We start from the raw sequence: 12759 nt of genomic DNA, 5'->3' as shown, positions 1-12759 counted from the left end.
TGTAGTAGAAACATCTGCTGGGTTGGTAGAATGTGGAAAGACCCACCTCATTGGTTAATATTCCCTGTAGTAGAAACATCTGTTGGGTTGGTAGAATGTGTAAAGACCCACCTCATTGGTTAATATTCACTGTAGTAGAAACATCTGTTGGGTTGGTAGAATGTGTAAAGACCCACCTCATTGGTTAATATTCCCTGTAGTAGAAACATCTGTTGGTTGGTAGAATGTGTAAAGACCCACCTCATTGGTTAATATTCACTGTAGTAGAAACATCTGTTGGGTTGGTAGAATGTGTAAAGACCCACCTCATTGGTTAATATTCCCTGTAGTAGAAACATCTGTTGGTTGGTAGAATGTGTAAAGACCCACCTCATTGGTTAATATTCCCTGTAGTAGAAACATCTGTTGGTTGGTAGAATGTGTAAAGACCCACCTCATTGGTTAATATTCACTGTAGTAGAAACATCTGTTGGGTTGGTAGAATGTGGAAGTAGGTTTTAAATTCATACTTATTACAAATCTGCAGTTGTCTGACTATTATATTATTATTTAATGAAAGAAATGTGAAAATGCACTTTTTGTCTGGAAATAAAATAAACATTTATCTGCGTTAACCACTCCAGTCAACAGATGGCGATATGCGTTTTTCAGGCGATGCTATCAGAGTGACGTATAATGTAGTGGACGGGACGCTTCTTCAACAACATCTCGTCAGCCACCTCGGTAGCTTCCTAGCGGAAACGTTCAAGCTGTTCAGACTGCTTCGGTCTATATTTACTTCTGTTTTTGGAACATAATTCTGTCTTTTAACTAGTTTCCCCATTTCATGTCATATATCCGTTTAGTCAGGTAACGGTAGCTGGCTTGATAAATGAGCCTATCACTAGGCTAGTCGCTAACTAGCTAGGTTAGCTGGCTAACATCCCCGACCATGAGCTCAGCAAGCTGCTGCCCTCCTGCTAAAAAAGAGGTCTGCTGGAAGGAGAAAGAAGGTATTTGGCTGAACGTTGTCGTGAAAGAGGAGAATGAAGAGGAGGATGTCACAGTAAACGAAGAAGTAGAGGGTGAGGCTGTTACACAGAAAGAAGAGGAAGAAAACGATTATACTTTTTTTGGAGTGAATGAAGGAGAGATAACTGTCATATTGAAGGAGGAGGAGAGGGAAGAAGAGGAGGAGACAGAAGATCTGAGTAACACCAGTAAGTCCTGTCTTGAAAATAGTTGTTGAACTGATACGTGGTTTTAAAACGGCATTCTACTCTAGTTCTGAGCTTAAATGCCGTTTTTTAATGTAGGAATTGATAAAGCTACACTGTAAGATGTGAATAGCATCAAGAAGCTGCCCAACAACAAAACTTTAACAATGGATTTGCACCCAAAATCACAACTTAAATGTCTCACGGAATGGACTTGCCTTCATTCAATACTGCAATTCCACTGTACTAAACTGGAGGCGATTTCCAGCCCACCGTTGACTGCGGTCAAGTGAGCCGACAGTCGCAAAACGCGGTCAGGCCATATGCTCTTCGGTTTCTTCCTGAATTTGCGTGTGCGAATACACTTTACGGAATGGCGTTTTTTTCAGGTAGGGAAACTGAGTTGAATGGACTCTCATGCACAGGTTGTCGAGACGATGGCTTCAAATCATTACAAGCAAACCGTTTGAAGCACACTTATTCAATCTTCCATCATAAAAATGATACCAAATCGTTTATTTAATTTCCGCGTTATCATAAAGTTCTTTATCATTGCTAGAGTGTCAAGCGTAGGCTGGACTGGTGTAAACGCTACAGCATACAATGACATTCTAGACCATTCTATAGGCCTCTCTGACTAAGAACCACACAGAGACCTGCATTTTGTAGTGGCTTTAATAACACTTGTGAAAAGTGACTTCAGGTGATTGAGGGATCTAGTCTAGATTAAACGTCATAGGAACTTTTATCATGTGGAGGTTTCATTCAGGTCTCTGTTTAATTAAATCATCTGTTTGTCTTTGACAGGAGAGAGACCAGACTCTCCTTCTGACAGCAGGAAGAGTCCTTCAGGGAAACCAGACCCCGAGACGTCCAAACCAGCAGGACGACATCACTGCTCCCAGTGTGGAAAGAGTTTTACTCAGTTAGGGAGCCTGAGAACACATAAGAGAATACACACTGGAGAGAAGCCTTACCACTGTTCCCAATGTGGAATGACGTTTACCCAGTTAGGGAGCCTGAGAACACATAAGAGAATACACACTGGAGAGAAGCCTTACCACTGTTCCCAATGTGGAATGACGTTTACCCAGTTAGGGAGCCTGAGAACACATAAGAGAATACACACTGGAGAGAAGCCTTACCACTGTTCCCAATGTGGAATGACGTTTTCCCAGTTAGGGAGCCTGCAAACGCATGAGAGGGGACACACAGGGGAAAAGCTTTTCCAATGTTCCCATTGTGGAAAGAGTTTTGGCCAGGTAGGAAACCTGAACAAGCATGAGAGGACACACACAGGTAAGAAGATGTACCGCTGCTCCCAGTGTGGAGAGAGATTTACCCGGTTAAGGTACCTGAAAGAGCATGAAGGAATACATACAAATACACAGGAGGAGAAGACATACCACTGCTCTCATTGTGGAAAGACATTTTCCCAGTCAGAGAACCTGAAAACACATGAGAGAATCGAGAGGCTGTGTTCTGACTTGTGTTTTTGACTGAGAATGTGTGTGTTTGTTTGGGCTGTCAGACTTGAGTTCACTTTGTGTAATGTTAGTGCACTATTTTTAATTGTGATTAATCCATTGTCTGAAAGGGTTAAAAACACTGAAAACATCCAGAATACATCCTATATACAGCTACAATCTACAATGCCATGTAAACACAAGATGACATTGAGGTTAAATAAAGTGTGATTTATCAATGGAACATATTTTGACACGTCCACCTTGTGTCTCTGTAGAGTCATAATATCCATAACAACTAGAGGTCAAACAGGGAGATGGTTCCATTCATTTTCCCCACAGGGCTGTGTTTTGTTTAGACTCACCCTGGTGTGATGTTTTGATAACCATGTAAACCTCTCTGGGACAAGGTGACTGAGGACACAGTGTGTTGTCAATTTATTGTCATGTTTTTAAAATGGTATAACTGCCTTTATTTTAGCTGGACCCCAGGAAGAGTAGCTGCTGCCTTGGCAGGAACTAATAGGGATCCATATTAAACCCCAGGAAGAGTAGCTGCTGCCTTGGCAGGAACTAATGGGGATCCATAATAAACCCCAGGAAGAGTAGCTGCTGCCTTGGCAGGAACTAATGGGGATCCACAATAAACCCCAGGAAGAGTAGCTGCTGCCTTGGCAGGAACTAATGGGGATCCATATTAAACCCCAGGAAGAGTAGCTGCTGCCTTGGCAGGAACTAATGGGGATCCATAATAAACCCCAGGAAGAGTAGCTGCTGCCTTGGCAGGAACTAATGGGGATCCACAATAAACCCCAGGAAGAGTAGCTGCTGGCTTGGCAGGAACTAATGGGGATCCATAATAAACCCCAGGAAGAGTAGCTGCTGCCTTGGCAGGAACTAATGGGGATCCATAATAAACCCCAGGAAGAGTAGCTGCTGCCTTGGCAGGAACTAATGGGGATCCAAAATAAACCCCAGGAAGAGTAGCTGCTGCCTTGGCAGGAACTAATGGGGATCCATAATAAACCCCAGGAAGAGTAGCTGCTGCCTTGACAGGAACTAATGGGGATCCATAATAAACCCCAGGAAGAGTAGCTGCTGCCTTGGCAGGAACTAATGGGGATCCATAATAAACCCCAGGAAGAGTAGCTGCTGCCTTGGCAGGAACTAATGGGGATCCATAATAAACCCCAGGAAGAGTAGCTGCTGCCTTGGCAGGAACTAATGGGGATCCATAATAAACCCCAGGAAGAGTAGCTGCTGCCTTTGCAGGAACTAATGGGGATCCATAATAAACCCCAGGAAGAGTAGCTGCTGCCTTGGCAGGAACTAATGGGGATCCATATTAAACCCCCAGGAAGAGTAGCTGCTGCCTTTGCAGGAACTAATGGGGATCCATAATAAACCCCAGGAAGAGTAGCTGCTGCCTTGGCAGGAACTAATGGGGATCCATAATAAACCCCAGGAAGAGTAGCTGCTGCCTTGGCAGGAACTAATGGGGATCCATAATAAACCCCAGGAAGAGTAGCTGCTGCCTTTGCAGGAACTAATGGGGATCCATAATAAACCCCAGGAAGAGTAGCTGCTGCCTTGGCAGGAACTAATGGGGATCCATATTAAACCCCCAGGAAGAGTAGCTGCTGCCTTTGCAGGAACTAATGGGGATCCATAATAAACCCCAGGAAGAGTAGCTGCTGCCTTGGCAGGAACTAATGGGGATCCATAATAAACCCCAGGAAGAGTAGCTGCTGCCTTGGCAGGAACTAATGGGGATCCATAATAAACCCCAGGAAGAGTAGCTGCTGCCTTGGCAGGAACTAATGGGGATCCATAATAAACCCCAGGAAGAGTAGCTGCTGCCTTGGCAGGAACTAATGGGGATCCACAATAAACCCCAGGAAGAGTAGCTGCTGCCTTGGCAGGAACTAATGGGGATCCACAATAAACCCCAGGAAGAGTAGCTGCTGCCTTGGCTGGAACTAATGGGGATCCACAATAAACCCCCAGGAAGAGTAGATGCTGCCTTGGCAGGAACTAATGGGGATGTCTCTCTCTACTCTCTGCTTCAAATATGCTAATTAGCATCAAAGTAGACAACATGCAAGACTACAAATCTCTGCAAGCTCCAGCAATTAATCTCTAGCCGACACCTTTCACAGAACAGTTCACAGAATTGTCCATTGAATAAATGTTGACAATTTAATCATTGCTACATTAAGGCCTGATTGGCGGAGTGCTGCAGAGATGGTGTCCTTCTGGAAGGTTCTCCCGTCTCCACAGAGGAAATCTGGAGCTCTGTCAGAGTGAACATCGGGTTCTTGTTCCCCCCCCTGGTCAAGGCCCTTCTCCCCCGATGTCTCAGTTTGGCCGGGCGGCCAGCTCTAGAAAGAGTATTGGTGGTTCCAAACTTCTTCCATTTAAGAATGATGGCGGCCATTGTGTTCATGGGGACCGTCAATGCTGCAGACATTTTTTGGTACGTTTCCACAGATCTGTGCCTCGACACAATCCTGTCTCAAATCTCTACGGACATTTCCTTTGACCTCATGGCTTGGTTTTTGCTCTGACATGCACTGTAAACTGTGGGACCTTATATAGACAGGTGTGTGCCTTTCCAAACCATGTCTAATGTATTGAATTTACCACAGGTGGACTCCAATCAAGTTGTAAAAACATCTCAAGGATGATCAATGGAATCAGGATGTCTGAGCTCATTTTCGAGTCTCATAGCAAAGGGTCTGAATACTTAAGTAAATACATTTGCAAAAATGTCTAAAAATCTGTTTTTGGTTTGTTATTATGGGGTTTTGTGTTTAGATTGATGAGGGGAAAACATATTCAATTTTATAATGAGGCTGTAACGTAACTAAATGTGGAATAAGTGAAGGGATCTGAATACTTAATGAATACACTGTATACCACTGGAAGAGGTTTCTATCATTGGCAGTTTTGTACACAGTCAGGTGATACGTGGTATAGAAAGTCCAATCTTAGGAGAGAACATGGGAGGCACTATACTGTGTGTCTGCAGGTGTCTATCTGGTCAAAACCACTGACACAGGTGCCCCTCCACCCTCTGGTGGGATGGATCATGTCTACAGAGAAACCTACATTCAAATACTTAGATGTGTGTGTATTGGGTATATGTTGTGAAATGATTAGATATTACTTGTTAGATATTACTGCTGTCGGAGCTAGAAACACAAGCATTTTGCTACACCCGCAATAACATTTGCTAAACACGTGTATGTGACCAATAAAATGTGATTCTGATTTGAAATAAACGTCCTATTTATCAAAGGTGCTTTTGGCTGGAGTCAAAATGACTCCAAAGGATTTGAGTTTGTTAAAAGTCCATAATGATACAGAAACACTAAACCAGGATTTAGATTTATTAAGAACAAGTTGATTGACAAAGTCATGAAAAATGGAATAAACCACATTTTGGCTGTGATAAAAGATATGCCTCAGGGGTCAAAATGATCCATGTCAGAACTATGGTTCAATGTAAATATGTAGTGGGTCTAAAGTTTGTTTTAAATGATCACTCATTAAACACGAATCAATCAACACATGCTTTTCTTTGAACGACTTAATATGATAATTAATTTTAATGAAATTAATGAAAAATAAACGTTTGGTTCCTCAACTGCGTTGCCCCTCCAGTCAGCAGATGGCGATGTGCGTCTTTTAGGTTCAGGCGACGCTGCCAGTGTGACGTATAATCTAGTGGACGGGACGCTCCTTCAACAACAACAGTTAGACACCTCGGTAGCTTTATAGCAAACATAGCTACAACATTCACTCTCTTTACACTGTTTTGGTGTATGTTAGTCGCTGTGTATTAAACACACTTCTGTCGTATGTACGTGTTGGCCCATTTAATTATATATTTACGTTGTTTGTCAGCTAGCTGGTTTGCTAAATTAGCTTAGAGCTAGGCTAGTTGCTAATGCTAGCTAGAGAACATCTCCGACCATGAGTTCACTAAGCTGCTCTCCTCCTGCTAAAGAAGAGGAGGTCTTCTGGACGGAGAAAGAAGCTCTCCTGAAAGAGGAGGAGGAAGAGAAGGATGTTACAATACAAAAACAAGTAGAGGGTGAGGCTGTTACCGTGAAAGAAGAAGAGAAAGACGTTTCAGTGAAAGAAAAGGAAGACTCGTTCAGAGTGAAAGAGGAGGAGGATGTTACAGTAAAAGAAGAGGAGGCGGAGAGAGAGGAGGATGCAGTTTATGGAGTGAAAGAGGAGGAGGGGGAGATGACTGGCACATCGATAAAGGAGGAGGAGGAGGAAGAAGAGGAAACTGGATATCTGGGCCCGCTTTCCCCAACGCATCTTAACGCATCCTATGGTTCTGACGGTGAACTCAGCCGTAAGATGGTTTTGAGAAACCGGGCCGTGATTAACACTAGTAAGTACTGTCTTAAAAACAGAGGCACAAACTCTGCAGTTGTTGAACTGATGTGTGGTGTTAAAGGGGAAATATGTAATTGCCACATTTATATTATTTATAGCCATTGATTCTTGAAGAATATAACACAACCACCTGTTGTACCCCATCAGAACGATTGATTTGGCTTTTTAAAAGGGACAACCTAGGATTTAAACAGCAACAAAATGGCTGCCCTGAGACTTGGTTTGGTAAACAGCTGAGGGATGGGGGCTGGAGAAATGTAACCACTCTCACATTCATAGAGAAAGCTATTGTAGCAACCTCAACCCAAAACCTAGCGACCTCATCAAGAAGTTCAGACATCTTGGCGTAACATTTCTAAAGTGTTGGCTTGACAGTCGCTGGACCAGATTTGAGTTCAGCTCAGGACTTCCCCCTGAATTCACTACACTATGAATACGTTTATAATGTTACTGTCTGCTTGATTTACAGTAGCGTCTCGTTACTCTGTTTGTGTAGAGAACTGTTTCTTAATGGATAGGCTATTGTACAACACAGAGAGCTATTTTCCTTCATTCAGGACATTTAGAATGACAACACATTACAGAGGAGCCTAGTGGGATTATTCACACAATTATCTGGTGATCAGGTTATGAAATGTCATGACAAAGACATTTTAGTTTCCATGTTTCACATGAAATATTAAATTATTTATAGTCCTAGGTCTATGTTATTGTTAGGTGAAGTTATGGAACCTACAGTAGGTCTATGTTGTTGTTAGGTGAAGTTATGGGTCCTACAGTAGGTCTATGTTGTTGTTAGGTGAAGTTATGGGTCCTACAGTAGGTCTATGTTGTTGTTAGGTGAAGTTATGTGTCCTACAGTAGGTATATGTTATTGTTAGGTGAAGTTATGGGTCCTACAGTAGGTCTATGTTGTTGTTAGGTGAAGTTATGGGTCCTACAGTAGGTCTATGTTGTTGTTAGGTGACGTTATGGGTCCTACAGTAGGTCTATGTTGTTGTTAGGTGAAGTTATGGGTCCTACAGTAGGTCTATGTTGTTGTTAGGTGACGTTATGGGTCCTACAGTAGGTCTATGTTGTTGTTAGGTGAAGTTATGGGTCCTACAGTAGGTCTATGTTGTTGTTAGGTGACGTTATGGGTCCTACAGTAGGTCTATGTTGTTGTTAGGTGAAGTTATGGGTCCTACAGTAGGTCTATGTTGTTGTTAGGTGACGTTATGGGTCCTACAGTAGGTCTATGTTGTTGTTAGGTGAAGTTATGGGTCCTACAGTAGGTCTATGTTGTTGTTAGGTGACGTTATGGGTCCTACAGTAGGTCTATGTTGTTGTTAGGTGAAGTTATGGGTCCTACAGTAGGTCTATGTTGTTGTTAGGTGACGTTATGGGTCCTACAGTAGGTCTATGTTGTTGTTAGGTGAAGTTATGGGTCCTACAGTAGGTCTATGTTGTTGTTAGGTGACGTTATGGGTCCTACAGTAGGTCTATGTTGTTGTTAGGTGAAGTTATGGGTCCTACAGTAGGTCTATGTTGTTGTTAGGTGACGTTATGGGTCCTACAGTAGGTCTATGTTGTTGTTAGGTGAAGTTATGGGTCCTACAGTAGGTCTATGTTGTTGTTAGGTGAAGTTATGGGTCCTACAGTAGGTCTATGTTGTTTTTATGGTATTGGTATGACTAGCGGTTTCCACATTAGCATGGAGGAGTTTCTGCAACCAAATTGCGTGTGCATTGCCATCGAGCGCCTATTTTAGCAAACACAGAAAGGGGCCTATATTGGTGACCAAAGGTTGCCTGGCACACTGCTTAGGGGTTCAGCAACTGTAATAACTTATTTCTAGCCTACAATCATCGATGTTACTACTAATGTGAAAACAAGACTAAATATGACTATTGTTGCTCACTTGACTGTCTTAAGACAATTATCAAATCATTTTAACATTCATTACAGACGTCAATTGTTGTACAACATCATGGCTACGCTGTTGGCATCACCTTTTACAGTGGATTTCTGCTGTTGTGGGCCTTTAACCATCTGTCTGACTTTGTTGTTCACACAGGAGAGAGACGTGACTATCGTGGATCCTCTGGGGAGCCTCAACAACATCATGAAGCTGACGAGGCAGAGAAGAGTCTCTCCAGATCAGAACACCTCAAGAAACACCAGTGGAGACCAACAGGGAAGAAATCTCACTGCTGCTCTGACTGTGGGAAGAGTTACTTAAGATCAAATTCAATAAAAGTACACATGATAATTCACACAGGGGAGAAATCTTATAGCTGTGATCAATGTGGGAAGAGTTTTACTCAGTCAAGCAGCCTGTTATCACACCAGAGAAAACACACAGGAGAGAAACATTACAGCTGTTATCAATGTGGGAAGAATTTTACTCAGTCAAGCAACCTGGTATCAGTCATCTAGTCATCTGATTGTACACCAGAGAACACACACAGGAGAGAAACCTCATAGCTGTGGTCAATGTGACAAGAGATACTCTGATAAAAGATCTCTGATCAAACATCAGAAAATACATTAATGATGGAGTTGTTTCATGATAGATTCAGATTCCATGTGGTTTTTGAGCTGTTAGTTTTAACAGGACAACCTCATCTCCAGACTCTCACACAAATGATTTCAACATGATATCGATGAGTGATGAAAAATAAGTGTTGCGTTCCTTTGTTTAACGACCTCTAAATGTAAATGCATCTCTCCAAAATGTAGCTGTCTGTCTTCTGCAGGTTGTCCTCTAACCAGGGAGGTAAAATATATCTCCCATTTCCATGTGTTTTTTTAGTTGTGGTTGTTTCAACAGCACCAACAACCTGATTTGTCCGCTAACCAGTGATACTTATTACTTATTACTTAATACTTATTTTCCACCATAATTTGCAAATAAATTCATTAAAAATCCTACAATGTGATTTTCTGGATTTTTTCTCATTTTGTCTGTCATAGTTGAAGTGTACCTATGATGAAAATTACAGGCCTCTCTCATCTTTTTAAGTGGGAGAACTTGCACAATTGGTGGCTGACTAAATACTTTTTTGCCCCACTGTACACTAAATACATGTAATATAGCCTATACAGTCTGACCCTTACATAACATTCTAACCACTAGGCTGCTGCCCCAATAATACACTATATACATGTAATATAGCCTATACAGTCTGACCCTTACATAACATTCTAACCACTAGGCTGCTGCCCCAATAATACACTATATACATGTAATATAGCCTATACAGTCTGACCCTTACATAACATTCTAACCACTAGGCTGCTGCCCCAATAATACACTATATACATGTAATATAGCCTATACAGTCTGATCCTTACATAACATTCTAACCACTAGGCTGCTGCCCCAATAATACACTATATACATGTAATATAGCCTATACAGTCTGATCCTTATATAACATTCTAACCACTAGGCTGCTGCCCCAATAATACACTATATACATGTAATATAGCCTATACAGTCTGACCCTTACATAACATCATCACTCCACTTTATGAATCTACCCTGCCGTCCCAATATTGTGAGAGGTGATATTCTCCTGGACCAAACAGCATCACAGGTGGTATTCTCCTGGACCAGACAGCATCACAGGTGATATTCTCCTGGACCAGACAGCATCACAGGTGATATTCTCCTGGACCAGACAGCATCACAGGTGATATTCTCCTGGACCAGACAGCATCACAGGTGGTATTCTCCTGGACCAGACAGCATCACAGGTGATATTCTTCTGGACCAGACAGCATCACAGGTGATATTCTCCTGGACCAGACAGCATCACAGGTGGTATTCTCCTGGACCAGACAGCATCACAGGTGATATTCTCCTGGAATACACTATATATACAACATTCCAACATCTAGTGGAAAGCCTTCCCAGAAGAGTGGAGGCTGTTATAGCAGCAAATGGGGGGGACTAAATCCATGCAAATGCCCATGATTTTGGATTGAGATGTTTGACGAGCAGGTGTCCACATACTTTTGTTGATTTCGCGTATATACTGCAGGCAGGCAGGCAGGCCCTCCACTCCTCTTCTCCCCCTCTTCTCTTCCCCCCCTCCTCTCCTCTCCTATTCTCCCCCCTCTCCTCTCCTCCCCCCTCCTCTCCTCTTCTCCCTTCTCTCCTCTTCTCCCCCTCTCCTCTTCTCCCTCTCCTCTTCTCCCTTCTCTCCTCTCCTCTTCTCCCCCTCTCCTCTCCTCTTCTCCCTTCTCTCCTCTCCTCTTCTCCCCCTCTCCTCTCCTCTTCTCCCTTCTCTCCTCTCCTCTTCTCCCCCTCTACTCTCCTCTTCTCCCTTCTCTCCTCTCCTCTTCTCCCCTCTCCTCTCCTCTCCTCTTCTCCCTTCTCTCCTCTCCTCTTCTCTCCCCTCTCCTCTTCTCCCTCCTCTCCTCTCCCTTCTCTCCTCTCCTCTTCTCTCCTCTTCTCTCGCCTCTCCTCTTCTCCCTTCTCTCCTCTTCTCCCTTCTCTCCTCCCCTCTTCTCCCTTCTCTCCTCTCCTCTTCTCCCCCCTCTCCTCTTCTCCCTTCTCTCCTCTTTTCCCCCTCTCATCTTCTCCCCCATCTCCTCTTCTCCTCCCTCTCCTCTCCTCTTCTCCTCCCTCTCCTCTCCTTTTCTCACCCCTCTCCTCCCTCTCCTCTTCTCCTCCCTCTCCTCTTCTCCCCCCTCCTCTTCTCCCCCTTTCCCCTTCTTCTACCTCCCCTTACTTTATTTAATATAAATTAAAGGATGGGAGGGAGACAGAGAGGGGGAGGGGAAGGGAAGTAGGGTAGAGAGGGAGGAGGGGGAGAGAGAGAGAATATATTTCTATCACTGTCTTTTCACCAGTGATGTCATCATAACCAGTAACCTGTTCCTCTCTTGGCCCAGCCTGACCCTGACATATAACATCATGCCTGTTGAGTTGACTTGGGTAACAGACCTCTACTAGCTTCTACACCACATCCCCCCTTCTCCTGCTCTAACATGAGACCTCACCAGTACTCATTTTGGGTGCTGGTACTGTTTATATTGAGGTGCTGGAACATTAAGCCAATATTCTATAAGAGGTGAACTCAAGCAGTAGAAAGTTAGAGGTGATATTATAGGACACACTATGTGTAACGTTGCTGCTCTGCCAGCAGTTTCCTGTGGAGTTTTTCTAATGTCAGTGTTTCCTGTATGTAGGTGGGTTTAACTGATCTTATCTGCTTAAAGGTTTGTCACGTCATAGAAGTAAGGAAGTAATGAGATAGAAGTCATAAAGCCCAGCAGTATTTCTCACTCTTTAGTCACTCTCTTCATGACAGTAGACTTGTTTCGTCAGTGGAGCCCCAGTTAGAGACAGATATGATACCTGCAGTGGTACTGATGACCCTGTTGTGGAGCACAGGTAGGATGCTGTTATGTTGATAGACACTGGTGACAGTTACTGAGATATGATTTAATATTGTAAGATATATTATAATTTGCAGGGTTAGTAAAATAACATGCAACTGGAAGCAGACAGTAAAAATGTGTCTCAAAGCAGGACAATGATGTGATCACCTGTAAATGTACTTTACTGTAGTCTAACTGTCCATCTGGGGACAGGCACTAATGTCAGTTAAGTTGTAATGGTGTCCTGCATCTGACTGTTGTATATTCAGTGTGTCAATGATTGATTGTATCTGTCTCTATGTAAATGA

General features: G+C 43.1%; 2 protein-coding genes across 4 annotated transcripts; both read left to right on the top strand.

Annotated features, from left to right (window-relative positions):
• The first annotated feature begins 631 nt into the window (after window positions 1–631).
• On the top strand, window positions 632–2911 carry LOC116364340 (zinc finger protein 239-like). Of its 3 annotated transcripts, none has more exons than XM_031817492.1 (3): window positions 632–1190; window positions 2004–2126; window positions 2295–2911. In XM_031817492.1, exons 1-3 carry the CDS (start codon window positions 932–934, stop codon window positions 2693–2695), a joined length of 783 nt encoding a protein of 260 aa, XP_031673352.1. In that variant the 5' UTR covers window positions 632–931; the 3' UTR covers window positions 2696–2911. The 3 variants fall into 3 exon arrangements, with proteins under 3 accessions (XP_031673352.1, XP_031673349.1, XP_031673351.1); XM_031817491.1 differs by having other exon boundaries at window positions 635–1199; XM_031817489.1 differs by having other exon boundaries at window positions 633–1199; window positions 2004–2911.
• A 3386-nt stretch (window positions 2912–6297) lies between these two features.
• Window positions 6298–9989, top strand: LOC116364341 (zinc finger and SCAN domain-containing protein 2-like). The gene is made up of 2 exons (XM_031817493.1): window positions 6298–7073; window positions 9135–9989. Exons 1-2 carry the CDS (start codon window positions 6641–6643, stop codon window positions 9494–9496), a joined length of 795 nt encoding a protein of 264 aa, XP_031673353.1. The 5' UTR covers window positions 6298–6640; the 3' UTR covers window positions 9497–9989.
• The last annotated feature ends 2770 nt before the right edge of the window (window positions 9990–12759 follow it).

The sequence above is a fragment of the Oncorhynchus kisutch genome, unplaced genomic scaffold (genome assembly GCF_002021735.2).
Source record: "Oncorhynchus kisutch isolate 150728-3 unplaced genomic scaffold, Okis_V2 scaffold1048, whole genome shotgun sequence".
NCBI classification, from domain to species: Eukaryota; Metazoa; Chordata; class Actinopteri; order Salmoniformes; family Salmonidae; genus Oncorhynchus; species Oncorhynchus kisutch.
This window is presented reverse-complemented; position numbering and strand designations above follow the sequence as displayed.